We start from the raw sequence: 26,820 nt of genomic DNA, 5'->3' as shown, positions 1-26,820 counted from the left end.
GACCTCAGCCATGGACTGCACGTATTTATTTTTTGTTAGGTTAATTAATTTTAAATGCATTGTATACGGCAATTAAGTTTTAGTTCTGGGCTCCCCACTCGTTATAGATTGACATATATTTGGGTAGTCCATATTTCCCCCAATTTCCTTCTCTTTTAATTTCTTGTTATTTTGTATTTCAGTAACTAATTAAATATTTCATTTTAATTACTGTAACCTCGTAAATGGGCCAAGAAGTAATATAAAGTTATAGCGATGTTTCTCTTGACGTCACGCATTGTTATTAATATGCCAACCAGAACCTAACTGGCTGTTGAAACAATGACTTCTTTTGTTCCGTGGTTGGCAAATTTGAATATCAAAAGAAATGTGACGTCAATATTTGTAAACATGAAATATCGCTATTGTTGTTGTTGTTATTGTAACGGGGAGATGATAGTCCAACGGCCGATGCTAACCAAGCCATTTGCGTTTAAATTAGACCAGTTTGGTTGCTTTAAAACTAAATTCTGCTCGGTTTGAGAATGAAGCTTAAGGAATAGTTTGGGCGTTTAGGGTATGCGTAAGAGTGAGGTAAGGGTTTGTTTCACATGTTATAATGACCGATTTACTATATTTTAAGTAGAAAGCTTATATATATGATATTTCGGTGGTTTGACCAACTGAAACTGGGTTGTGAACCGGGTTCGATTCTTAATCAGGCAGTTCTTCTCTACTTCCAAAAAAAAAACTGTCAAAACACTGAAAATTCTTCTGTGGCAAGGAGCGTTTACAAAACAGTCAACCCCATCGACTGCGTATTCAGGAAGTTTGGATTGTGTCTCGGTACGACGAATAAATTAAAGTTCCGAAAACTGGACAAGCCTTTTTAAGTGGAACAAACCTTTCCAGTGTGTGTTAATTCCAAGAGGATCGTTGGATTTCTTATGTTTATGATACAGTGGATCGCGGAAACTGAGGATATTGTCTTTAAATTGCGTTGTCATGAAAAACTCTCATTCAGCTATAACAAACTTTCCTGCAACATTCCTTCAGGTTTGTGCGCTCTAGTTTTAGATTTTGTGCGTAGTTTTCACTACTGTACACGTCGCCCATTTACTTCCGATTTTTCCACATTTAGTCGAAAGGCGCGTGGTTGCCATGGAGACTTTTCATAAACAATTTGGGTTTCATCAGTTTACCGTTTTCGTCTTGTTGAGTTTACAAACAGTGTTCAAAACCAACGTTTCAGTAGCGTCAAGTGTAACCTTTGCAGGGATTAGAGCTAGACTACACTTTTAAGCTTCTCCGGGAATTATTAGGGTGACACCATTATAGTCCTTTTAAAATTTACTTTCTAGTAAATTCATTTTATAGGTAAAAAACATGAACTTTGAACTGATGACAATAAATTATATTAATGCGCGAAAAGTCTAGGTAGTGTTCCAGATAAGTTTAAGAGGAAGTACTCTCCTTCGCAGCCGTTGTAAGGGTCGTCAGGCAATGCTCCTACCTTCTAACGGTCGGAGACGAAGAGGAAGGGGATCCCGGACAAGGAATCTCAAGCTGAAGCCAGTACCATTAGGTCTTCATACATATTTTTGAGAGGGCTATCCTTTGATTTACCAGAACAGGTCTTCCCTCTTGTCGCAATTTTATTCATCACCTCAGACCTGTCTCTTCAGGAACACTGCATATTAAATAATTTGGGTTGGGTGAAACTTTGAGTGTGTGTGTGCACAAGTTTCTTTCTCTTTTTGATTGATCATATTCATAAATTGTGGGCAATAAATGTTTCTTTTGTCCTTGTGCTAATTAGACCAACTAGGTGCGTTAGTTATGGACAAAATACAAGAGCAATGTTGCTTGAAAACGAAGCTAGTTGGTCCAATCGACACAAAGACAAAAGAATCATTTATTGGCCCCCATTTTTGAGTCTGGTTTATAGTGTGATCTGTATGATCCACTGTGGTCTATGACTTGGCGTAAATACTCTTCTTTTCGACACCGGGGAAAAAAACTTTCACATATCACAAAAAAGTACCGTAAGTCATATGTGACGGGTATAACTGAAAATGCGACACAGAAATGGAAGCAGCATTAGCAGGTCGTTTGAACGGGACATTCACGTGAGTAAACGCCAAAGTATAGAGCGTTTTCACATGACGTCACGGCGGCCACGTTGGTGTTCCAAAGCAAAGGAATGGCGGCCATGATGGTGTACCAAACTAATCCCCTGGGATTTAAACTCTATTTTTATGCAAATATTTCTTTTGTTTCAGTAATCCAATATGGCTGCTGGTCACGTGAGTGAAAACGCTAGCGTTTTCACATGACGTCATGGCAGCCATGTTGGTGTTCCAAAACAAAGAAACGGCGGCCATGTTGCTGTTCCAAATTAATCCTCTGGGGATTGAACTCTACTTTTACGCAAATAGTTTCTTTTGTTTCATCGAATTAGCATCCATTTTAGTCACGTGAGTGAAAACGCTCTATAGCCTACCTCTAGACTCTTTTTTTATTGAAGTTTCCTTTTTAAAACAGTGAGCAACCACTCCTGATGAGTCCAAATGATCATCACCTTTGAACACTTTCAACAAACCGTACTATATGGAAGGATTGAATCTACTTAACTGTTTCACATAACGGCAAATGTTATGTACCAAATGAAACACCAATAATTGTTTTTATTATATGAGCAAAGTGGTCCAAGATGAAAAGGACAATTCTGTTTGGTTCTCTGAGCGGTCCGAATTTTGCAATATGGACCGCTAAGATGGACTGGTCACAAAGCAGCGTATATAGGTTGCCAACCTGTTCCCATTTTCTGTTTCCATCTTCTCGGACATAAAAAGAAAAATGCGAGAAATGCTTTTCATTTAGTCACGTCGGAGTTGCAGTACGAATTTTACTTTCCAGAACCGTTAACAGAAGCAGGCAAAGGGGCAAGTACCGAAAACGAGTAAACAAAACTCACGGAATAGAAAGAACTTTGCAAGAGAGCCAATATGATAAAAATCGTATTCGGTCCGTATTGGGAAAATATTGATCTCGTTCCTTTTTTGCAACCTGAACTCGACCAATATTTTCCCAGTAACAAGATGCACTCATTGAAGTGACGTAATAGGTTACCAGGGCAACAAAAAAGTCATCTATTTTTTTATTGTTAAAAACGTTATTCGCAGGATAAGAAGCTCTCTGCAAGTTATAAATTCTCTGGAGCGGATTCAGAGCCAACCTATCAATTTTCCAGTTGTGAAGGTGGGTTTGGATCTTCTCTGCATAATTTTTTTCTGAATTTGCAGAGAGGTTTACCTTAGCCTGCTAAGTGCGTGTTGTAGAGTTAATCCTTCAATTAAGACATTCCCTCCAAATTGTTGAAATCGACTTGAGGCGCCTTAATAGTTCGGAGTTGAAATATTTTACTTCGAAGTACAAATGCTATTACGCGACTGTAGCCAGAGACCTTGATCTTACATTACGTTGGTATTTTGAAGATAACATTCATCTTCTGTTATCCACGTTTTAGCAAACCTTGAGTGTCGTGCATGTATATGATAGTAATTCAAAACGCAGTTTTATGTTTCTTGACCTCAACCATCACGTGATGGATGTTAATCAGTTCACTACGGATCGGTAGCCTCTTGAAAGGATGCTGGGACAGAATTTTCTGAAATCTGTGATAGTACTGAATCAGCTGGGTCAGGGCGGCCTATCGAAAACAAAAAGCACTAAGTGAACGCATTATTTACTCAACAGAACATGGCGTTTCTGATTGGTCAATGGCCAACGCATTAATAGGTGCAACAGAAGTCAAAGGGTGCAATAAGGTAGTTGCTATGGAAACCCAGCGATGGAGTAACTTTATTTGAGTATATAATAGACCAAAATTCAATAGAATACATACCTGAAGAATAGCAGTTCCATTCTTGAAATTGGAGAAAGACCTCATTATTTCCTGATTTATGTTCTCAATAGAACGTTTCCAATCCGATGCGAACCCACGAACCAGTTGCTGAATGCGGCCTAAACCGAAGAAATGATTTATATCAACGAGATGCCAAAAATGTTGCGTTGTGACAGGTTACGCCAACGTTCGCTACCGCAGTCTACAATAAAGCCCGTCTTGTGCGACGCCGAACGAGGAATCAAACGTTCGAAAGTGGAAAGTGGCCGAAAAAGACTGTATGACTCACGCTCGTTCATCATCACATTCCTCGGGCACTAGTAGAACGGGGGACGACTTCGAAGAAAATACCGCTTTAAAGTGCAATTACGTTTTGGTAAATTTCTTTTCCGCGACGCTCTCTAACAACAACAACGACGAAAACTGACCAAACTTGAGGATACGTCAAGAAAGTAAGCACCCGACTTTCTATCTATACCAATTTTTTTTGAATCTCCACACTCTTCAAACTAATTTAGTCCCACTGCAAAAGATTTAAAACTGAGCCAAAGGATTAAAACTGATTCCAAAACAAAAAAAATTAATAAATGAACAAACAAATACTTGAAACAATGGAAACATGTAATGCGTCCGTGAGAAGTACAAGTTGCTTGGCAACGGGCGAAAGGACTGAACCTATTGCCCGTTGCCAAGCAAAATTAACAAACAAATAAAAACGCGACGGTTACATTTAAGACAACAGAGAAATTTAGCATCACGTTTACGTAAAACGGCACTCGTCGGCTTGCCGTTTCACGTTTCACGTAAAACGTTTCACGTTTCACGTAAAATGGAGAGAAACTTGTGACTTTATCTTTTGTGGTCACGTAGTCATTTTTACCGTTCGTGTTTCACGTAAACGTGATACTAAATCTCTGTAATGTCAAAGGAGCCTTTACCCCGTTTTTCGTTAAGCTCTCTATTCATGAGATCGCAAAGGCAGCGCTGAATTTGAAATTACCTCACTTTCGTTTCATCTACGACGTCAATGAATCCATTGTTTACAATTTGAATTATTGGATCAATTTAGTGTAATCAGAGCCCCGAAAAAAATCCAAATTGGACTGGTATCTCTCCAAATCGACTTTTTTTGATCGGAATAATGAGGATGGGATCTTATTTTGTTTCACTGAGTGGGCAACGTCATAGTTGGGAGCAGCCCCTGAAAGCAGGGAAAATTGTCCATAAAGGACCATAAAAACAACCTACAATGTAGCTCCCCAGGAGTCAGTACTAGGGACCTTTAGATTATAGGATGAAGACGAGAACGAGTACGAGTTTTGACTTCCCGTTTTCATCGAAAATACTTAGAAAATTTATAACACGTACGATTAATCTTACTCTTTGTTAGCAGCATAGGATGCTCAGTTTTTCTTATTGCTGGTAACACGGCCTTTTTGCTGATCGAAAAATGCCAAAACTATGTTGTTGACTTGTTTTGACATGACGTCATTTTTGCCTAGTACTAAAATGGCGACGGTATCACGTTTTTCCCGCCAAAATGACACTGGTTTGCGCGCGCTCACTGTTGTTCTATGAGAAAATCTTATACTCGTAGTCGTTGTCCTCCTAGAATCTAAGGCTCTCCAGTATTGTTACGGAGGCCGTTAGTTCGAATCCTGCCAAGGACTCGGTTTTTTAGTTGTCCTTTCACCTGCTCGCCAAGCAACTAATTTCCCTAGGATCTACTTACGGTCATCAGGTCTTATGACTTGGCCTTGTCCTCGCTCAAGAAGAGGCTCCGTTTCTTTGACAAACGCTGTCATACCACCGAATGCTGGAGAAAGCACCTGGACAAACAAAGACGCAGTTTGGGTGAGAGAAGAATTAAAACCGCCTCCACAACGATGAAAGATCTCAACTTGCAAACATAAAACTTGCTTTTAAAATGGAGAATTTTCGACCACTTTTACAATTTGAGATTCACATACATTTGTCTTTTACGCCATTTAGTGCGGGAATCTTCTTTATTTATCATTATTAGGATTATCAATAGTATCAGAGACGTTTATGATCGCGTTTACGTGAAACGGGCAACGGGAAACGGCAGACCGCTGCTTTTTATACAATCATGAGACTTCCCCTATTCGAATTCGTTTTCCTCTTTTAAGAAGTTACTTGATATCTGTAGCTAACATGCAAGAAATGAGCTTATATCAAAAATGTTTTTTTTTCCCTTATAGGTAAAAAGCAGTATTTTAGTATGATGTTCCCCGCAAGAGTGAATTAGACAAGAGTGTTTATCTATCACTTTGTGGTCTTGCCCTAGCACCGTCAAAAATGGATTTATTAGTTTATAAATAAACTTTGCGCGCGAAACAAACAAAAGGTCGTTAATTTTAACCCATCAGAAGAAGCCATGTCACGCGTGACTGCTTCTGCCATGTTTTTTCAGGGACGGGAACGGGTATTCTTAAAATAGACTAATTTGTGACTGTGCTGGGGAGCCCACACATGAAATAACAACACTCTTATCTAATTCACTCTTGGTTCCCCGTTTGCTGTAAGCACGATGCTAAATCTCCAAGTTGTTATTATAATTTCCTTCTGCCCTGAAGATTGATCGGTAACATAGGTATTTCAAGTCTTTAACCTCTAAAGCCAAATTCACACATTGCCGAATCAAGCTAAGACAAACGATCCGGTACTAGCGAACGAGCCAATGGAAATCTGACACAACTTACAAGGGCAACGTGCTGGAAAGTGCTCCGATGCGCCACCTCACGATTGGTTGTAAAAGTGGTGGGACTGTTTGTCACTAAAGCAGTTTTCAATTGAGTGTCGTAAAACCAAAACCAAAGTAATTACTTTGGCCAATCAAAAAGGTCGGAGACAATCCAGTAAACCAATCAAAACTCGAAGTAATTACACGTAGCCGACACAAAGCACGGGAAAATGTGCACGCGCGAGCCACGATGGTTTTGGTTTCACTTCTGATTGGTTGAAAAAATGGCGCGAGAACTTTGAACCAATCACTGAGTGAAGTAATCATAAAACAAAGTAATTCACTAGTTACTTTCGACACTCAATTGAAAACCACTCTAATTATCGCTGTGATGCTATTGACTAAATTGCCCCACTTTTACAAAGAAGGAAAAAAATTGGCGTGTAGCATACCTCTTCAACAAACTCTTGTATTCTGGCTGTAAGTAACTGCTGAAAACTGTCAGCCTCTTTAGAATCTTCCGATGTCCTCTCCTAAGCGCAAAGCAACACACTGTATTTCACATCTCCATATTTTGTTTTGTTCTTTCACCAAAAAATATTCTTATGTCAACTGTCTTAGTAGCTGATAATGCTCTTACGGTACAATGATAATTTATGGGACGGCATGGAGTCCGTATTGGGAGAAATGGTGTCTGGGGGCACATTTTTTTGGTTGATGTATGGTATCTTTCCTAACGCTAAAGACGCTAGCTCACAAATCTTTCTTACGGCGACCGGCAGAGACGGAAAGGAAAGGAAAGGAAAGGAAAGGAACTTTATTTAAGTGTCTAGTCGTTCTAGCGCTGGAGCGCTAATTGGGGACACTGTAAACTGAAATGAACAATGAAAGTAAATCAAGTCAACGGAACATGGCATCCTGATGATCTTCGATGAACTGATTAAGCATTTGCCTTCAACGGCAGTTGAAGATAAAAAAAAAAAACGCCATAGTGTGTGGAATACCCTTCAGTGTACAAAAAAAAATCGGCCTTACGATAGACTACGAGCAGTCCCTCTTTCACCGCTTAGTTAGTCGAGCACAAAGAGAAGACAGGCAAGACAAAAAAATGACCACGCGAAATCTGGATTCGAAGAGGAAAGAGCCAGATTTCGCGCCACCGTTACCCTTGTCCAGCGGAACGGGTGCGGGAGGCTCTGGAATAATCCAAAACCGGAAACAGCTGCGCGTGCGTGAAGGGTCTTCTGACTATGCGTGGAAAGTCAAACGTTTAGAAATATGACTTCTTCCTCTAAAGTAGAGCGCTTCCACAACGCATTGGACTACGCTCTCGAGGGGTTAGGTAAATGTGAACTCTCCCAAAAAGAATCTAAAGGATATAGCGTACAAGTCGAAGGATACAATTTCTATCCTTTCGACTGGTGTTGGTAAGGCGTTTATTTACCAAATGTTGCTGTACGTATAGGACATTCCAAAACGAAAATGAAAAACACCGTCTTTTCAACAGCCAATCAAATATGGCCTTTTTTGGATTTCCCAACCGCTGGTCAAAGAGCGATGACTCTGGGAATGAGATTGCATTTGAATGGCCATTTTTCTCGACCCTGTCTTCTTCTCCCACTCGACAAACTAATTGGTGAAAGAGGGACTCCTCGTAGTGTAGCCTTACGACGCAGTCACTCTTCGTATCTCTCGACTCCACTCTTGTTTGCGGGCAAGGTCAAATATTCTGCGTGCTCCCGGAACTAATCAGATTGCATGGATTTCGAAATTCCACGGGTCACACGAGTTTTATTTCAACAAGATATAATTTTACGGATATCCATATAAGGGAATCTTTACACTTTTTTGCTTCAATGGCTCGAGGCTATCGTTTTTTAATCAGTCAGTTGAGAACAAAGTACTGTTAAAACTTTGTGATGCTTAAATTACGGACCGGCCATCCCAAAGTACAGATCACAGACTTTATTAGCTGCTACCGACTAGGTCCATTGTACAGAAATGTATGCAAAGTTCAGGCTATCAAAGCAATTTCTCCCCTTACTACTTACCATCAACACAGCTAACATCATATCGTAGTTGTTAATTAGGAAGATCAGCTGCTCTTTTCGCAATGGAAACTCAGCAGCCATCCTCAAGATGAAGTTCTCAACTTCAACTTGTAAAGCGGCCAGAACTTTGTTTACCTAAACAGACGAAATACATTCCGGCAAGAATTTGAAAAAAAACATTTTCATTAAAGGTCAGTCAAAATTGGCATGGTTCAACCTCAATGAACAAAGGTCTGTATTATGGGTGTCTGTCGGGTGTCGTCGATCTCCGCAAAATCGTGCTTTTTCCCCAAATCGGGTAGGAAGTAATAACCAAATAAAAATAACTTGAAACCCATCTTGGCAAATTCTGCAAACCTTTTCGTCCGGGAAGCTCTCATTCAGACTAACAATTGCGGCGGAAAATTCTGCATATCGACGAGTAATCTGAAACAGAAAGACGCAACGTCATTAATTAATTTAATGCACAAATCTCACCAAGCAATTGATTTGAATGACGTTATGTTTGGGAGAGAAATGATCCAACATGGGCAATAAAATGTGGCCGGTTTATCAAGTTAATCAACAATTATTCCATGAGTACGAGTTGATGGATATGAGTCCAACAAGAGCGAATGGAATAATTGTTTTATGAAATTTTCATTAAATTCTGAACGCTTGGACACTTCGAAATAAGAGTCAATGAGTTTCCACCTTGGCTACATTTGACGCAATCAGTTTCCATATTAGGTCATACATGCATATAAGCTGACAACCGAGATTGAGTCGACCAATCAGAAAGCTATAAATGCAATATCTGAGGTCGAAAATTTAATAATAAAGGTTAATTAACTATCTTTATGAGAAAAACTAACGCGGAGAGATTTCGACGTTTCGATGACATCCTGTCATCATTATCAAGAAAATGAGGAAAAAATTTTTTGAAGAAAATTTACATAAGTAAGTAGTCAAAAAAACTAAACCAAAAACAATGGACTGTCTGGTATACGAGATGCTCCTGATTAAAAAGTACAGACCAAGCCTTAACATCCAATCAGACTCAATACGTGCTAAAGTTTTTACTTGACTTTGGGGTTTTCCTTTGTGTGAGGTCACTGGATGATTCACTGGCTTAGAACAATAGACTATTGTTTTTGGTTTAGTTTTTTTGACTACTTACTTATGTAAATTTTCTTCAAAAAATTTTTTCCTCATTTTCTTGATAATGATGACAGGATGTCATCGAAACGTCGAAATCTCTCCGCGTTAGTTTTTCTCATAAATTTAATAACAAAAGTCAATCTTATACGTAATTAACTATCGTAAGAAAAAAATGTCAGCTGACCTTTGGAGCGTTAGACCTCCGCTAATAGACCATTTTACAGTTGTGTGCTTAGTAACCTGGCCTATGCATGGAAGTGAGGCTGGAGTTGACATTGTTTTGATAGAAACTTCACTGCTATTCTTACGTAAATTCTTACTAATTAGCACGACAACATCATTAACATAAGAAAAGGAGGCCTAGGGAGGTCTGTATAATAACAAGGTTAACACTAGCCTCACTTTTATTTAAAGGCCAGGTAACTAAGCACACAACTGTAAAGAGGTCTATTCGCTCTGACATAAGGCTAACGCTCGAAACGAACCAATTGAGCTGTAAGCCAACAGGGAGTTGGTCATTTTAGTGAAACCGTAAGTAATGTAGATATCAAGGGAGCATGTATGACAGATATATTTTTGAACTTGTGAACAGAAGCATATGAAGCTGTTTTATCATCGCAGTTATAAACGTTGACAATGCTTTTATCGTCTGTCCAAATTTATGTCTTTCATACTAGGCTCTTCACATTGAAATAGTGTTGCCCTAAGAAGCAAGGACGTTTGACTTTTTTTACTGAGTTGACAAAAGCAAATTTACCATCGTAGGAAGTATTAGAAAGCTGAAGTTTCGAGCCTTCGCCCTTTGTCAGAGAAACTTCAACTTCTTTAGCCCTACCATACTGTCGACTCTTTACTTGATATTTGAGTTTTCCGCTTTGTTTGCAACGCACACTTACCACGCCAGAAATTGTCATTTAGGGATCACATTTGATTCGCTATCTGTGACTTTCTTTGATTATTAACCAATCATTCATGTAATAATTGTATGCGAATCTTTACATCACGACGAACCAACGATAACAAAATAGCGAACTCTGTACTTACATAATGTGGTCTTATGTCAATGACCCCGAGTCTTTGAGGATCTGTGTTGCGAACGCTTTCAACATTTAGTTCCACTACGTAAGTGAATCGAGGCCAAGACATTTCCAATATTGTGTCCCAGTATCTAAAAATCATGTGTAAAACGAACCCCTTAGTAGAACCGGGTCAGACTAAGGCTGGGTTTACACGGTAATATACTGTAAGCATAAAACGTAAGATGATAACACTTCTTATCTTGGCATGCATAAGAAAAGTTACTCGAGCAAGCGCAGTGAGCTACAAAACTTAGAGAACAAGTCGAATAAAACAGCAAACGATTTGATACAATCAAAACTTGAGGAAAAAAGATCGTCCGCATGAGAGCAGTCCTGAGAAGGACTGTTGTTGGTGACATTGATTGACGTTTTGACAACACAGCGGAAGTCATCCGATGAATAGCACCACGCAGAAGTGTGGGAAGACTGGATGAACGGTCACGCACGGTGCATACTGGGATCGTTTGGGTAGACAAAACTGAAGCCAGTGAACTGTTGTGTGCCTCTTTGCAGCAATAACTTCGGAAATTCCCTGAATCTGTGTTTGTATCGCATCCCGAGAGCATTTAATTTCAGATAAAATATTTGGCGCTGATCATGATACGAAACAAAAGTGCGTATAACACACACTGAAATGTTTTCTGCATACTTCGTTACTTTTGTCGGGTGCTACTGTTGCAAGTTTTTCACCAGGAATGTCTTCTTCAGAAAGAGGGATACACTGTTTTCTTTTTCATCGTTCCACTTTTCCTCCTTTCCTTCCTTTCCCAGTGATCGATCCCAGAACTCACCGTGGAGAGAAATTCATCCCCAGTCTCCATCACCATGCTTGGATGAATGAGAACAAATCCTGGGACGCCGATTTTTTTATTATTATTACCGTTTTCAAAACAGAAAGTGGTTGTTTCGTCGTGACTGATAACAACTTACTTGTCCAATGCGGGAACGTTTCTCTTATGCATCAGAATTCTGTAGCGGTGAACAACGTGAATACACAGGAAAATACCAATCGCATCGAAACAGCTTTCCAGGTATGTTTCCATTTGTTTCTGTTAACATGAAAGGTAAATTAGAACTCTAAAGTAGGCATGTAAGTAAGTACAACACAACAGTGGGAATAGCGAAAATTTGTTGTGGAAACATTCTTGCTCAGGTACCAGCCACAACCTATATAGCCATTCAATCCTGTTTCTTTTTCTTGGTTCCCTTTTGGTTTTTTCCCCGTCCCTCGAATGCGCTTACTACGAAAGATATCCTCAAGAGAAAACAGCAGGGGAGCTTTGCCAAAACCATGGCTACGCCATTCACCTTTGTCCTCCATTGTAGGCTGGGTATGTAACTGTATCAGATGTGACTTGTTGGAACAGACGATCTTGAAGATTAAGCCAGCGGACTCTTTACAGTTATATGCTCACATTTTTGTCAAAACCTTGAATCTGGTTATGTCGTGTTGTTGCTTTAAAGCGCACAATGCCACAGAAAAAGTACAAAAAGTTTCCTCGTGTTGCCATGGTCGCCGTTGCCATAGCCGTCTTCGATTGCGAAAACTCCCTATTAGTACTTTGTACTTTACCTGATAATTTCAGTTCAAAAAAACAAGATGACAACATTGAATGAGCTGGGTTTCGTGACTCGCGCTCAGCTGCGGTAAGTAGAATGATGATAACGACGACGAAGAATGACTGGACGCACATCATATTTTGTGCAACGACAACGAGATAAAAGAAGCGCAAAATTATTAACGATCAAACAAGGGTTATATTCTGAAGTGAAGTTTCCGTTGATGATGCCGTTGCCATGTCTTAAGACGTCTTTTATGACAAGGACCACTGAGCTGCGGGAGAGCTAAACTTAGCATTCAGATCACAAAATTCCCGTTTCCAAAACAAGTCCACATCCGAAACGTTTGTAATGTTTCAATCTACAAATGAAACTAAGCCAATTTTCACAAGGCAGCACCTAAAACCTCACTTTGAATACGAAAGTTACTTGAAAATAAAAACGACTTGGCTGCTAATGGTAGTCTACGAATCATGAATTTCAGCCACAACACTCACGAGAAACAGCGACAGTGTCTTCCCAAAGACAGCGGTGAACAGATCCTTGGCTGCGTTGTTTTGAGCCATGAAGAAGTCGGCCAAAAATAAGTACTCCCTGCAGCTATTATCAAGCAGTGCAAAGTGCATACTGCGGAAAAGACTCTCAAAAGAGTACTGAAAGACAAAAATTACAGAAGGGTCGAAGTTAACAGTGCAAGGGGCAACAGGACGTCAAGATGCAAGTGATAGGAGTTTATTTCTTAAACTGGTTTCCAGATCCTTTCTATATGCACTTATAGTAGTAACTCGAGCGAGAAGAGCAATTCCTAACCATTTAGATATGTAATGGTCGACTATCATAATTTTCTCCAGCAAGTAAGGCAATATGTGAGACCATCACTGCGCCTTTTTAAAACATGTGGAGTCTGAAGTTAAAATTCCAATTACTGGTTCCGTTTCTTATTTCTGTCAATAACTGTAGTGTATAGAATGAATGGGTAACATCTCGCGTTGCGATTGAGTGATTGATGGCGGCGAAAAGTGGAACCGTTGGTTGAAAGTTGAACTTCGGAGTCCCCGTCCTTATGAAAGGTGTACTAACTACAGACCAACTACAGAGTTTTCTTCAGCAAATGCTGTTATCTGTTAGGCGATTTCGCCCACACAAAGGGGTGAACATGCATACCACGAGATTTATTTTAGGATTGATATTTTTCTTATGCAAATAGAAAGCTTGAAGGAAATTAACACCCTTACCAAACGAATTTATAAAGGACCGGCTTTTTATATTCGAGAACATGCGTTCGGGCTTGTTGTACTGAAACAATGAAATACGACTGTGATAAAAAATAAAGTGTCTGTACAATTGAAGGGGTTACCAACGTTACCATTTTGGCCAATCACAAAAATCGCAGACAATAATTATTTAGCAAATCTGAATATCACAAAGCAAATCAGTGCAGTGAAGCGCGTGTGAACACGTCGCAAGCCGACCTTGCTTTGACCTTTCATTAGCTGAGAATGTGAAGACTGATTTCTTAATCCAATTTCAAAATAATGGTAAGTATTAAAATTAGCGTTACTTTTAGGTTAGAATAAATGCACCTGTTTATCTTTACTTGGAAACAGAGTTTAGGGAACAGTTATCAGTATTCCTAACTACGCCTGTGCATTTTTGCATTAATTACCTGAATAATAACCAAGTGCAGAAACGGAAAGCAGAGCAATCCATATTTAATTGAAGCGCGGTCTATATGAAAACACTCATTACAAATGCGGATATTTAAACTGAGCAAAAGCAAAACATTTACTTTTTTCTCGCTTTTCAGCGCCGCGTGAGGCACGATAACAGGCTCTTCCAACTCGGTTGTTAAAACGTTCCCACGGCTGCCCAGTGTAAAAATAGTTGAGCGATTTTTTAAGGCCACTTTGGAGGAGAAAATGCTTAGGCAAAATGTCAAGGATAACATTTGCGAACAATTAAATGACGAGGGAATTTGAAGTGTTACAAAACCCAGGAAACACCGCATCTGAGCGTTCGCCTCAGTATGGAAATTGGCCACCTGAGGAGAGAATCATAGGGCCAACCCCCGATGGACTTCCTTCGATTTCTAAATTTAAACATGATTACCCTTCCACAATTAATTCTGTCGTTTTTTCAGTGCTGAGCAATCGATTTATTCTGTAAACACTTTTATAGCTGTACAGTTGTGTAAGTTAACATGTATATATCCTCAATCGACTTCTTCACGAGAAAACAAGGGCCTGGCTTTTTGCTTCCAAGGGGGTCTTTAGGTTTTCACTTTCATTCAATAATCTACCATTATGTACACTATGGAGAGCACTGATTAAATGCAGGGAGGAAGCTTAAAGGGGTCCAAGAAGCTACCGCTAGCTTCACTAACTGTCATCAGTTAAGGATATCTCTTTTTGCGTTGTCCTCTATTCCCATGAGGTCATCTCTGTCGGCTATTTCCTCAAACTGCAAATCAAAACAAATTGTAATTTGTTTATAAAGTCTACTCGGGCAGAGTTTTAGTTTGAGGCCGGAGGCCGTTAGTTATTAATATTAGCTGCTTGTTTATCATTTCAGGTCCAGTACCGTGACTTTGATGCCATAAACCTGTAGATTTGTTGGCTTTTTTTTCCTTTTTGGGACTTGGGTATCTCAGGAAGCCATAAAAACAAGACAATCACGTGCAATGAATCCTTCAAACTAACAAGAAGCCACCTGCATCGCCTTATTTTGCTTACTAAACGGAATAACTTGTCTGTTGGCATTTCATTCACGCGATAAGTTTAGCTTTCTTTTGTTTTCGCCAAAAATCCTGAGAGTTTAATTTATATTTATTTATTTATAGGGGACCCAGACCTCCTTGAGGGTTCGTTCCCGAGGCACTTGCAATCGACCCTACAACGGAAACTAAACATGCCTGGTTACTTTCATTATCAAATTTTAGCTATCCAAAACCCTGACCCAGGAAATTTAAAACTTGAAATCATCTCATTACAACTACGACTTTCGGTTATCTTGTGTGAACATGAGAACATTTAAAAGAATGCCCGGACTCAGAACGATAATCACTCTTCGATCTTAACTCTCCGTGCAACACGCACTTCCTAAACTTCTATTTGACAATTCCACGCATGAAAGTTAGTTTTAAGTGTACCGTCAAAGAAACAACGAGGCCCAAGCAATTTTCAGAAACCAAAAACAAACGACACGCTATAAAAAGTATAAAGGCAGGTATGTGTAAAACATTCGCCATAGACATTCCACTCAAGAAAAGGTCTACCACAAATGTGTCAAGGATTTGACGATGATGAGCACATGCATTGCTCGACATGGTAAACGTCACAAAGTGTCTCATAACCATCTTTCTCAAGTAAACAGGAAGTCCGGTGATAAACCCAACTTCTATAGTTTACTTGTTTGTTTTGATCAACATCTTTTCCCCTACCCCCCCCCCCCCCCCCGGCCACTAGAGAGAAAGCAGTCACAGATCCAGGTAGGAGTGGCAAAAAGACCAAACTCTCACCTGTAATTTTAGAATTTTGGAGATGTAAGTTTTAAAATAAGCGAAATAAATCTTGCTCATCGTGTCGATGTATTCTTCTTTTATTTCTCGTGCAACTTGACGATGATGGGCCATCAAAAATTCATTAAAATATCTGCAAGATATGAATTTTTTGATAACAAGTCTAAACTGATGCTTGCAAATTTTGACCCGGTCACCTCCTTTTGAATCTGATAGAAGGCAGAGTGCATGCCCTTGGCAATGCGCCATTAGAGCTCAATAGGGATCTTAAACACGACGACGACTAAGAAAACTTTGTCTAAAAATATTATTTCCCGTTACTGTAATAATTTTGCGATTACTCCAAGTCTCTCGGCATGCAGCTAGTGAATATGGGTCCACATTCCAAGAATACAATTGGTGAGAACGATGTGAATATTTAGAGAGAAATTTGAAAATTCATCGTCAGGTGCACTCGTTCTCCACATGACCTCAAATTTGATTATTTCACGTCGTTGTCAAGACGAGAACGGCAAAGAAATGTCTCAAAATGTAAAACACACGTGCAGGACTTGCAAAAACTATTGTTTTTGCTAATTAAACCTATTGTTATGTTGCCTTCTCGTAGCCGGCGTTGTCGTCCTCCTTGCTTGAGGGCCGGGACACACTTGACTAGGCGACAAGTCGCAGCGACATGTCTCTGCGACAAGTTGCCCCGTGTGTACTACTTGCAAAAACAAGTCGCTGCGACACGACGCCTATTCGGTGCGTACGCAGTGCTCTCGTATGAGGGGGAATCAATCTCGATCCCAGAGCTCTGAAACAAAGTGTCTTCTCATTGGTTTTCGAGAAGAACAATCAAAAGCGTTTCTAATTGGTGCATCCATGAGGGGTGAGCAGGCGCCGTAAGGTTCCAATAGCCAGTTTTTGGCTATAAGAACACTACGGCGCATGTTCCCCTGCATAGAGTTTCCCAGAGCCTTGGGTCGATCCAAGGCTCTGGTGACGAGAATGGAGGGGGAATGTGCGTGAACTAGTTTTCTAATTCAATATGGCAGACCATATGACGCTCTCTCATTGGTTCATTTATATTTTGTCGCAACGACTTGTTGCCGGAAGTGTACACACGATGCGACAACGCTGCTTTCGCTAATTTTGTCGCGGCGATAAGTCGCACGAATTCAAACTGATAGCGGTGACAAAATTCTGCCGCAGCGACAATGATTTTCATGAAATTAATCGTGTCACACAAGGCGAATTGTTGCGGGCGACTTATCGCCTAGTGTGTCCCGGCCTTAATTAAGCTCCAATAATTTACTGAGCAAGGACGACGACAACGGCTACAAGAACGCTATGAAAAAATAGGTTAATGAACAAAAACAATGGCGTCGCACGCCCTGCGCGTGCGTTTTACAATTTGGTACCTTTCTTAGCCGTTCTCGTCCTCACAACGACGTGAAATGACCAAAATTAATTTGAGGTTGTGTGGGGGACACGAGCACCTCGGAAGATGAATTTTCAATTTTCTCTAAACAGGACACACAGTTCGTACCAATTTCATTCGTGCAATATAAACACTTTCCATGAACGACTTAGAATCCAGAGACGCGCTACCCGTTTTGTATTTAACACCTACTAATGGCAACAAAGCGTGTCAGCATTATTGCAGACACTAAAATGGCCAGACCTGTCATCTCTAAGAAAAAATGACCGAGTGATCTTGATGTTTAAAATTTTAAAAGGCCTGGTTGCTATTCCACCTGAGGATTACGTTACCCGCTCCACCACGGCCACTCGAAGGAAACACGATTTTAAATTGAACACTTTTTCTCCATCACTGGATGTTTTCAAATACTCGTTTTTTCCCAGAATTTTTATTGACTGGAACTTGCTCTCAGCTCATGTTGTACACTCTACGTCCGTTTCCCAATTTAGATCTCAACTTGATATGATTAATTATGAATTTTTATAATGTAGTAGCAATAAGTATTATTGTCATTGTTATCGTCATTATTTGTTTGCTTGTTATTTTTCATTTTATCTTGGTGTATAGCAACTTAAGCTTTACCGAGTAATAAAACTGAAGAACTGAAGAACTGAAGAATAATCGCGATGTTATTACAATAAAGGGAAAAAATGTTTTTGACGATGTTCTCGTAGCCGTCGTCGTCGTCGTTGCTTAAGGTCCTTATTACCTTTTGCCTTTCCACAGTCAACCCACAGTCGACCGACATTTGAGCGACAGTTGGTCGACGTGTTCGTTATATCGGATGATGCGTTACCACAACCATACACAACTATGAATAAACAAATCATGGGATGATGTGTTTGTGATTTCTAGCATAACAAAGGCCTTCCGACACATTTGCTGTAACCTTGATAGACCTCCTCGGCAAACTCAATGTTGTACCCAATTTAAATCTCCCGGGATAGACTATTTTCCCAATCCCATATAACGCAATACGTTTTAGGGGGTTCTTTACATAAAAAAAACAATACATGTACAAGTTGATTACTCTTGGGGCTGTATCGTGCTTCAGTGAACAAAATATCTATTGTTTTAATGCAAATAACCCCCCACAATGAACTGTATTATGGGATTTCCGAAAATAGCGAATTGGGATTTTTTGTGTACTGTATTTGCATGATAAAGTAGCATTCATATTTACAAGTAAATGATATGGGAATACCTAGAACAAAACGTTTTATTCCCAAAGGGTTTGAATAGACCACATCGGCTAACTCAATGTTGTACCCAATTCAAACCCTTTGAGAATGAAACGTTTTGCTTCAGGTATTTCCATATGATATATGAATGCTTCACGGTATGCAAATACAACACACAAAGATTCTTAATCCCGGGAAATTTGAATTGGGTACAACATTGAGTTAGCCGATTACGTCTATTGGGTACATTGCTGAGTTAGCCGATTAGGTCTACTAGACAGATAGATATAACAAAAACTAAATTCCGTGGTCATTACATTATGCAAATGTTTTAAACAATATAAAGCGTCAAAGTAATGTAACATAGAACCTATAATTTATTTACTTTTTTACAAACAAAGTAATTATTAATTTTGGCGATTACAAAAATGGAAAAAGAATATTGATAGTACACTGAAAATAAGGAAGAATGTGAATGGGAGACAGTTGATTATTACCTAAACTTGAGAAGAGAGTTCTGTGGAATCTGATAATTCGTCATTGGACGTCGAAATTGGTAGATTTTCTGCAAGACATAGTCCCTAATTTTCTGTACAGCCTGCAAACAAAAAGTGGAGGAGGAGGTCAATCGATGAACTTGATATACATATTTGCTCTTGAACCCAAGAAAAGTGGGAGCGTACGGAAACATTCTAAGTATTAAAGCAAGGTGAGTTGCAGTGACCGTCTTAATTGAAAATTTTCATTAATAGTTAACAAATTGAGGCCTGGATTTCCACTCATCTGTGATGTTACCTTGACCTTAAGATTTTCTAACACATCTCCAACATCATTAACAGACAGAGCCCCCTTAAATGACTGCTCCTTGGCAAAGCTGATCTTGTGGTGAAGCTCATGAAGCTGTTCAATGAATGTCTGCTCAGTTACTGGAGTCTCACAGATGTGACTGTTGATGAAGCATGAACACGTACATTTTAGAGGTTAAAAGGAATGGTTGTTCCAGATATCACAACAATGCAAACCACTGCCTGTCAGTAAGCAGGGTCAATGTACTGTAATAAACGATCCACAATTTCCAACCAACGCGAATCTACATGTACAGTATACGTACACACAAACACAAAAAAGTGATTTTCCAGCGATTTACTCCATCTTTGACCAAAAATCGCAATCAAATGACCACGTTATCACAGCTGTACAGCTGTATGTCCAAAAATCGAAACCAGAAAACCGTCAATTTATTGCAGGTTTAAGGAGCCACAGAGCGCAATATAATGCATCCCTATAGGAAGTTGAGAAAGCACGTTTTCTCGACTGGTGCAATATCACCTCCACAAAACGGGTCTTAAACTCACGTCACCATTGAATTCGTGATGACCATTTCATCCACAAATTGACTCAGTTCGCCCCTGACAGCCTGGAATGAGAAATCAAAGGAAATTTTTGCAGTTTTGCCATTTGTATGGAAAAAATGGTACCTTTCGGGGCACCCTTATCAGCCAGAAACCGAAAAACGAAACCTGCAGAGCACTTTCTAATTAATTTGGTAAAACGCATTCTTTCTTGCACAATTCCATTTAGTGATACTTCATGCCACATTTTTCCCCACAAAGTTTAAAACAATTTATGCGCTCTGAACAATGATACAGATTTCTTCCATTGGAGGAAAAGAAAACACTATTTGGTCAAAATGTTAACGTAGCTGAAGTTCACCAATAAACAAACAGTTCTTCAAAACTCGACATACTCTGGGCTTTCTTTCTATGATAAAAGAGCTCAATTCCTAAAGAATTGGTTGGGTACACCAACATGGCCGCCGCCGTTCTATTGTTTTGTTACAGCAACATGGCAGCCGTAACGTCACGTGAAAACACTCTATAGCTCAACCTTGTTCCCAGGATCTCTCTTCTCTGCCTCCACTGTCGTCAACGACAATGGAGGCTGAGAAGAGAGACCCTGGGAACGAGGTTGTCTAGACTCATAGTTTAAAGTGATATCTTCGTGGACGTAGCCGTCGTGGTTTCTTAAACTAGGGAGTTTAAGAAGCGACGACGGCTACGGCTATGACAGCGTCACAAAATGAGAATATCATCGGTTAAAGGAGGAAATAATCGTGCTGCACGTGCAGCCTGCATTTTATAGCTGTACTCTACATAACAACAACGAGAAAGCGCCAAATTTGAGGTTTTAAACGACAATGTCACAAGCGTACAAATGTGAACCTTTCAGTCGTTGTTTTAACTCTGAAACCCCTCGCATAAATTTAGTTTTAGAATAATTCGCCCACATTGTACGAAGTGAGCGAGATGAAATAACCGCGAAAGACATAGATTGTGTAAAGTTGTTTTGAGGTCAGGGGCACCCAACGTCAATTTTGGAAATTATCTGTTCGGGAGACGATTTCAGATCTAGAATTTTCGGAACATTTGTTGCAAAATTTCTTGCTTGCCTGCATGCCTCTCCTAGGATTTTCGAACATCTGAAAGTGGTATAATTGCCCATTTTTAACGGATTTTTACCCTAAAAAGGTCACCTAGAATTTTTGGGAGACTTTTTTCTGGTTGAAATTTTCGAACAGGTAAGTTTTGATCCCTATAGTTTTCGGATCACTAGACTTTTAGCTAGGAAATCCAAACAAATGAAACATTTTTTAGGGGATAAAATATGCCAGACCCTATATCTACCGTTTAAATACTAAAATACGTTTACAATGCTATGTTTAAGTGGTTTTGAACTATATATTATTCTCGTTGGGTGCCCCTGAAATGTGAACCTTTCAGTCTTCAGGGGCACCCAACGAGAATATAGTTCAAAACCACTTAAACATAGCATTGTAAACGTATTTTGGCATTTAAACGGTAGATATAGGCATATTTTTATGGCCTAAAAATTTTTCATCTGTTCGGATTTCCTAGCTGAAAGTCTTGTGATCCGAAAATTATAGTGATCAAAACTTATCTTTTCGAAAATTTCAGCCAGAAAAAAGGCTCCCGAAAATTCTAGGTGACCTTTTTAGGGTAAAAATCCGTTAAAAATGGGCTTTATACAATTTTTTAGATGTTCGAAAATCCTAGGACAGGCAGGCAAGCAAGAAATTTAATTTACAACAAATGTTCCGAAAATTCTAGGTCTCGAATCGTCTTCCGAACAGATATTTTCCGAAAACTGACGTTGGGTGCCGCTGAATCATTGTTTTAACTCGGAAACCCCTCGCATAAATTTAGTTTTAGAATAATTCGCCCGCATTGTACGAAGTGAACGAGAGGAAATAACCGCGAAAGACATAGATTGTGTAAAGTTATTTTGAGGTGACGTTTTTGTTGACGTTACCGTCGAAAATCCTAAACTCTCTACTTCTTAATGACACGCATCGTGATGAACTGGTAACTTAAACAAAACGAATCACAAATTTTAGACCATGAAGGAACAGGCTGATTGCCACCTTTAAGCACACATTCACATTATTTTTATACAAATATCTCTTCACACGTTTCACGTTTACTGGGTCAAAACACATGATATCAATCAATAGTATTTTCGTACTAAATTACTTGCATTAATGAAGGTTGAACATTTCCGGAACGAAATAACTGAGAAATTTCAAAACAGCTGAACATGTCATTCCTCATCATTTTTAAAGGTCCTTCAAATAAGCAAAAAATATTAATTTCATTTAATTTCACTGAGTCAAGGGTCAAATCTCCTAAATTCGTTGTATCACTGACCTGCCTATTTTTTAATCTGATATTCATTGACAATGACTGCTCTTGAAGAGTTTGGATTTCTGAACTGATGCTGCCAAGATCTTCCTGTTAAAATTAAAGAGTGATGTTTGAATAAAAGTGTACAAAGTCATTGGATGCAAGGGCAATATTTTGAAAACTGTCCCCAACAGAAGTTGAATCTATGAACTTCCAATTTTAACTGCTTCCTCTAGTTCCCCATCCACTCAAAATTTTAACCTTTAGACATTTTTGTTCTTTTATTCATAAACCAGCAGTGGTTTATTCTGCCATTACTGTGACTAATCAACAAAAAAAACCAGCTCCTTTATAGTCTGTGTTTTTTGCTTGAACATACACGTCTGCTCTCAGAAAAGGAAAGTGTTTGGCAGGCTGTTACATTAACCCTTTTCGTTGCCATGATCGAAACATTCATTCTCCCAACTAGTACCATAGAATTCTTTGTTGGGTAGTCATGAGAATTTGATGTTATATCTATATCACATCCCTTACATTGATAATAATCTTCATTCTCAATACCTGTCTGACTGACATTCCATTGAAATTGTGAGGAGAATTTATGTACTAATCACTCCTGGGAATCAAAGGGTTAGATAAACCCTGATTGTACCCTCATGTATATGAACCCCTTTTTAATGGGACCTGCATCTGCAAATTAAAGCTCCTGTCACTGCTGCACACATTTTCTTCTTCCACACCTTACCATTAACTTGAGCATTACATTCTACAACTTCTGTATGCTTGAGAAAATTAATATTACCAGTTTCCAAATACCTCTACACCTAAGTGGTTGATTTAAACAAGAACAACAAGGTATTACCCCAATGATGAAATATATTAGTTTCAGGCTGTACAGTACAAAATACGTCATATTACTTTTAATTAATAATAATTTTATTTAAAATTCCTGCCCAACTGCCACTGCTCACCCACCACTGTCGGTGCCTCTCAGACAAAAATTTAAGTTTATAAATTTAATGAAGGAATTTAAGGTCTAGCCTTTCCTATATACTACTAAAATGTCTAATCATCTGTCTAAATCTTGACAACACTTCAATGATCATAAACTCTGTGGAACCCACAAACTGTTCAAAGACTAAGGGACATAATCCCAATGTGGTGGTCTGGCATTTGATGTATTAATCAGTTTTAGGGTTGGTGGGGAGTCTTGAAAACAAAGACCCCTACGACTCTAAGACTTAAACCCTATCCCAAAACCTAAGACTCTAAAACGAAGAAAGTAACCCCAAACCCTCAATTTTGCTAACCCTAGGCCTAACTAGGCCTAAAGTTAGTTTTTAGGCCTAGGGTTAGCCAAATTGAGAGTTTTGGGTTACTTTCTTCGTTTTTGAGTCATAGGGGTCTTAGGGGTCTTTGCTTTCAAGACACCCAGGTTGGTGTGGAGTTTAATAATATTATGACAGTCAAGAATACTCTTACCTGGAAACTTGTAAGCATTGTTTCCATGCTCTGTGGAGATTAAGATTCCAAATTTGTTACAATGTACATGTAATTAATTTCAATTGGTTGTTTCATTAATACCGGTATTTCCATGCAAATACAATATGTTCTAAAGAAAATTCCAATAAAGTCAACAAAAAGTTACTTCAAGAATGGTGTCACATGATGCAATTTGGTTGTGAAGGCTTGCAATATTTTCACTCTCTTTGATATCTTTGATCCGTAGTTAAGTGTAACTTTTTAACACAGAAAACTTATCACATCGGCTTTGCATTGCAATTCCAGAGCAATGTTTAGCATTAAATGGATAGGTGTTGCAGTTCTTTATTCTTCCCTTTTTGAAAAGAATGATTATGCTAATCTATGATAATACTATTGCTTCCCCTTTTTTGCAGCATCTGTTACATTATCTGGGTCACTCATGGTTTAAGTTACGGTTATGTAATACAACTCTCAATTCAATCTCTGCATGCTGCCTTCTTGTTATGTCCTAGGGAAGGGGGCAAATTAGTTGATGATCATCCAGTGTTTGTGCCAAAGTCATTTTCAAATATTTAAAGCACAGCTTTTCCTTCACAATTAAATTCACAAAAGGATACAGTCTAGAATGGATGCATTCTCCACCTCATGTAATTCACCTTCAATTTGCCTTGAATATTGCCTGAGGTCTACACCCTAAAAAATATGGGAATATGATTTATAGTCTCTTCTGGGTGATAAAATTATTTGATGTGTGGGAGTTCTGTAAGGGTCTCCCTTAAGAATAGTAATCTTTATTGGGCTATTGCAGAAAAAATGTGCCTCCCTTCTCTTCCAATGGATGGGGACGTTTTTTAACCCACCCTTCCACCTGGATTTCCACAAGTATTAGACAACCCCCTCCCCTCCCCTCCACATTTCCAAGGCAAAAGACCCCTCTCCCGCCTGGATTTCCAAAAACAATCATAAGCCATAAACAAATTATTCCTTTTATTCAGTAGTCTAAAAATATAATTACACTTGAGGTAAATATACTACGTTAAAGTACAAAGAGTAAAACAAATAAGCTTAAGCTTAAATCTTATCTTTTTTGGGACAGAAAGACCCTGTATTGTCAACTGGCGATTGAAATCTACTAACTTGAATTCAGATAAACTAAACATGTTATCTTCCAAGTAATAATAAAAATATTACTGCTCATTATAAAAGAAAATCTGCTTTTTTTTCCTCAACATCCGAGACTCTGACAGACGACACTTCTCCAACTAGCATGATCTAATATGCTCAGCAGCGCATCTTTGGCTTGGTAGAACTGAACAATATTAATATTAGTGTCCGGTATATACATTTCTCAATGACTTTCGTTGTGACAGGCCTTTTTGATTGTCACATGCTTTCTGTGTATTTTCTGTGATTATGAAAGATCCTGTTGAGATAACTTGAAGTATATAAGGTATTAAAGAAATATGTAAACAGAAAGATTTCTACTTTTTTCAGACTTGCTACAGGGACAATGTAGTTCGCAGTTGACAATGGCTCACTTGTGCTTCAACATAAAAAAGTCTGCCTCATAACTATTAAATTTTGACTCCAGCTTACCTTTTCTAGAGCTTCTTTGACCAACTCATCCTCCAAATTTTCCTGTATGTGCACTGCAAGGACAAACAACATTATACATTGTGTAAGCTGTCTAGATCAAGTCACTTAATCCAAGGAATGATAAAAATAACATTGTGGTACAGTCTGCATGGAAAATGCAGACAACAGATTAGCATTAAAATACAGACAGAGGATAACATGTACAATGTATGACTACACTGCACAAAAGGCCTCACTCTTTTTTATCCTTATCTTAGGCCTAAAGAGAGCAGTACTCACAGTCTGCTTTTACCCTTAGTCTATAGTCTGTGCTTTACACTGGCCATGCTGTGATAATTCACAATTACCGGTATAATACAATCGACAGCCATTTGGGCATTTTTAAACATCTATTTATTTCATTCACTTATTTAAATATTTCAGAGTTACTTCTTCCTTTTTTTGCAAATTGCCCAGTGACACAACCATAATGCAACACAACTTTTTTTTTTTTTTTTTTTTTTTTTTTTTTGGGGGGGGGGGGGGGGTTTACATAAAAGCAATACAAGTTAATTACTCTTGGGACTGTATCATGTTTCAGTGAACTGGATATCCACTGTTTTGATGCAAATAACCCCCAAAATGAACTGTATTATAATTATGGGATTTGCAAAAATAGTGAATGTACAAAAAAAATGCACTGTAGTTCCTGTGATAGGAGCAAGTTAAGTTAATATTGATAATCTCTATCCAACAACTCATGTATGAACCGTAGTAAATTTAATATATGTAAACCCATTATTTCAACCAGTAATTCTCATTCTCTTAGTTGGAGTGTATCAAACCTAAAGAGTTTTCACACTGAGTTTTTTCTCATTTGACGGGATTTTTCCAGTTGTTATTCATGGATGTACATTTACAAATTTTTAGCACTTGGGTTCATTTGTGAATTATTTCTCATTCCATTTCGTCTAACTTACCATCGACTTCATCTAAAATGAATTCATCTTGAGAAGTGAGATCTAATTCACCAAGATCAAGATCAACTTGCAAATCCTAATCAACAAAGAATTTGGACAGTTAGTCTGTTTTCTGGAAGAGCTCATGTATGTGATAACATAACAATAAGAATAAAAATTATTTTATTTTTACTTATTCTTCACGGAACGCCGCTTAACAAAGATAACAGGGTAGCCGCCGAGCCACTGAAAATGTACTTGTTTTAAGGTGGCCCTGTATTCTTTAGTTTAGACAACAGATTGAAGATACTGAAAAAGGTAACTAGATCTGATCTTTCAGGTGACTAGCATAAATTATGTTAACCTCATCTCCGTCCTCGGCTTCATTCGAAGTACCGTTGTTTGTCTCCGGGGCATTTAAATATTGTATAGTTTTCACACTGTCGTCCGCCATCTTTGGTCTCTGCCAAGCATTTCATGGGTCATGTCAGCTCTAACGTGGTATTGATACACTATA

At 38.8% G+C, this 26,820-nt stretch overlaps 1 protein-coding gene and 1 pseudogene across 1 annotated transcript; one reads left to right on the top strand and one right to left on the bottom strand.

Moving 5' to 3' along the window:
* The window catches only part of LOC138057712 (ALK tyrosine kinase receptor-like), a 9,614-nt pseudogene extending 9,538 nt beyond the window's left edge, over positions 1 to 76 (top strand).
* A 3,050-nt stretch (positions 77 to 3,126) lies between these two features.
* LOC138057835 (vacuolar protein sorting-associated protein 52 homolog) lies at positions 3,127 to 26,820 on the bottom strand. Its single transcript, XM_068903742.1, has 22 exons — positions 26,668 to 26,820; positions 26,325 to 26,400; positions 25,366 to 25,418; positions 24,387 to 24,462; positions 23,933 to 24,000; positions 23,767 to 23,796; positions 22,309 to 22,392; positions 19,939 to 20,000; positions 19,379 to 19,529; positions 19,081 to 19,181; positions 15,938 to 16,070; positions 14,823 to 14,880; positions 14,210 to 14,343; positions 12,918 to 13,073; positions 11,791 to 11,909; positions 10,826 to 10,949; positions 8,999 to 9,067; positions 8,642 to 8,776; positions 7,043 to 7,123; positions 5,619 to 5,715; positions 3,887 to 4,005; positions 3,127 to 3,691 (listed from the first exon to the last, which is right to left on the bottom strand). The coding sequence occupies exons 1-22, from the start codon at positions 26,755 to 26,757 to the stop codon at positions 3,545 to 3,547; spliced, it is 2,163 nt and encodes a 720-aa protein (XP_068759843.1). The 5' UTR covers positions 26,758 to 26,820; the 3' UTR covers positions 3,127 to 3,544.

Source organism: Montipora capricornis, chromosome 7 (assembly GCF_036669925.1).
Source record: "Montipora capricornis isolate CH-2021 chromosome 7, ASM3666992v2, whole genome shotgun sequence".
Taxonomy (NCBI): domain Eukaryota; kingdom Metazoa; phylum Cnidaria; class Anthozoa; order Scleractinia; family Acroporidae; genus Montipora; species Montipora capricornis.
The sequence above is the reverse complement of the archived record's forward strand: the minus strand, read 5'-3'. Positions and strand labels throughout refer to the sequence as shown.

What these genes read in the sequence shown, in the direction of transcription:
- LOC138057835 (XM_068903742.1), bottom strand. Translation starts at nt 26,757, where the DNA reads ATGGCGGACGACAGTGTGAAAACTATACAATATTTAAATGCCCCGGAG. An exon ending in TGATGTTAGCTGTGTTGATG is followed by an intron (nt 7,124 to 8,641) that starts GTAAGTAGTAAG and finishes CTTTGCGCTTAG; the next exon opens with GAGAGGACATCGGAAGATTC. An exon ending in AGTCATAAGACCTGATGACC is followed by an intron (nt 4,006 to 5,618) that starts GTAAGTAGATCC and finishes TCTTCGGTTTAG; the next exon opens with GCCGCATTCAGCAACTGGTT.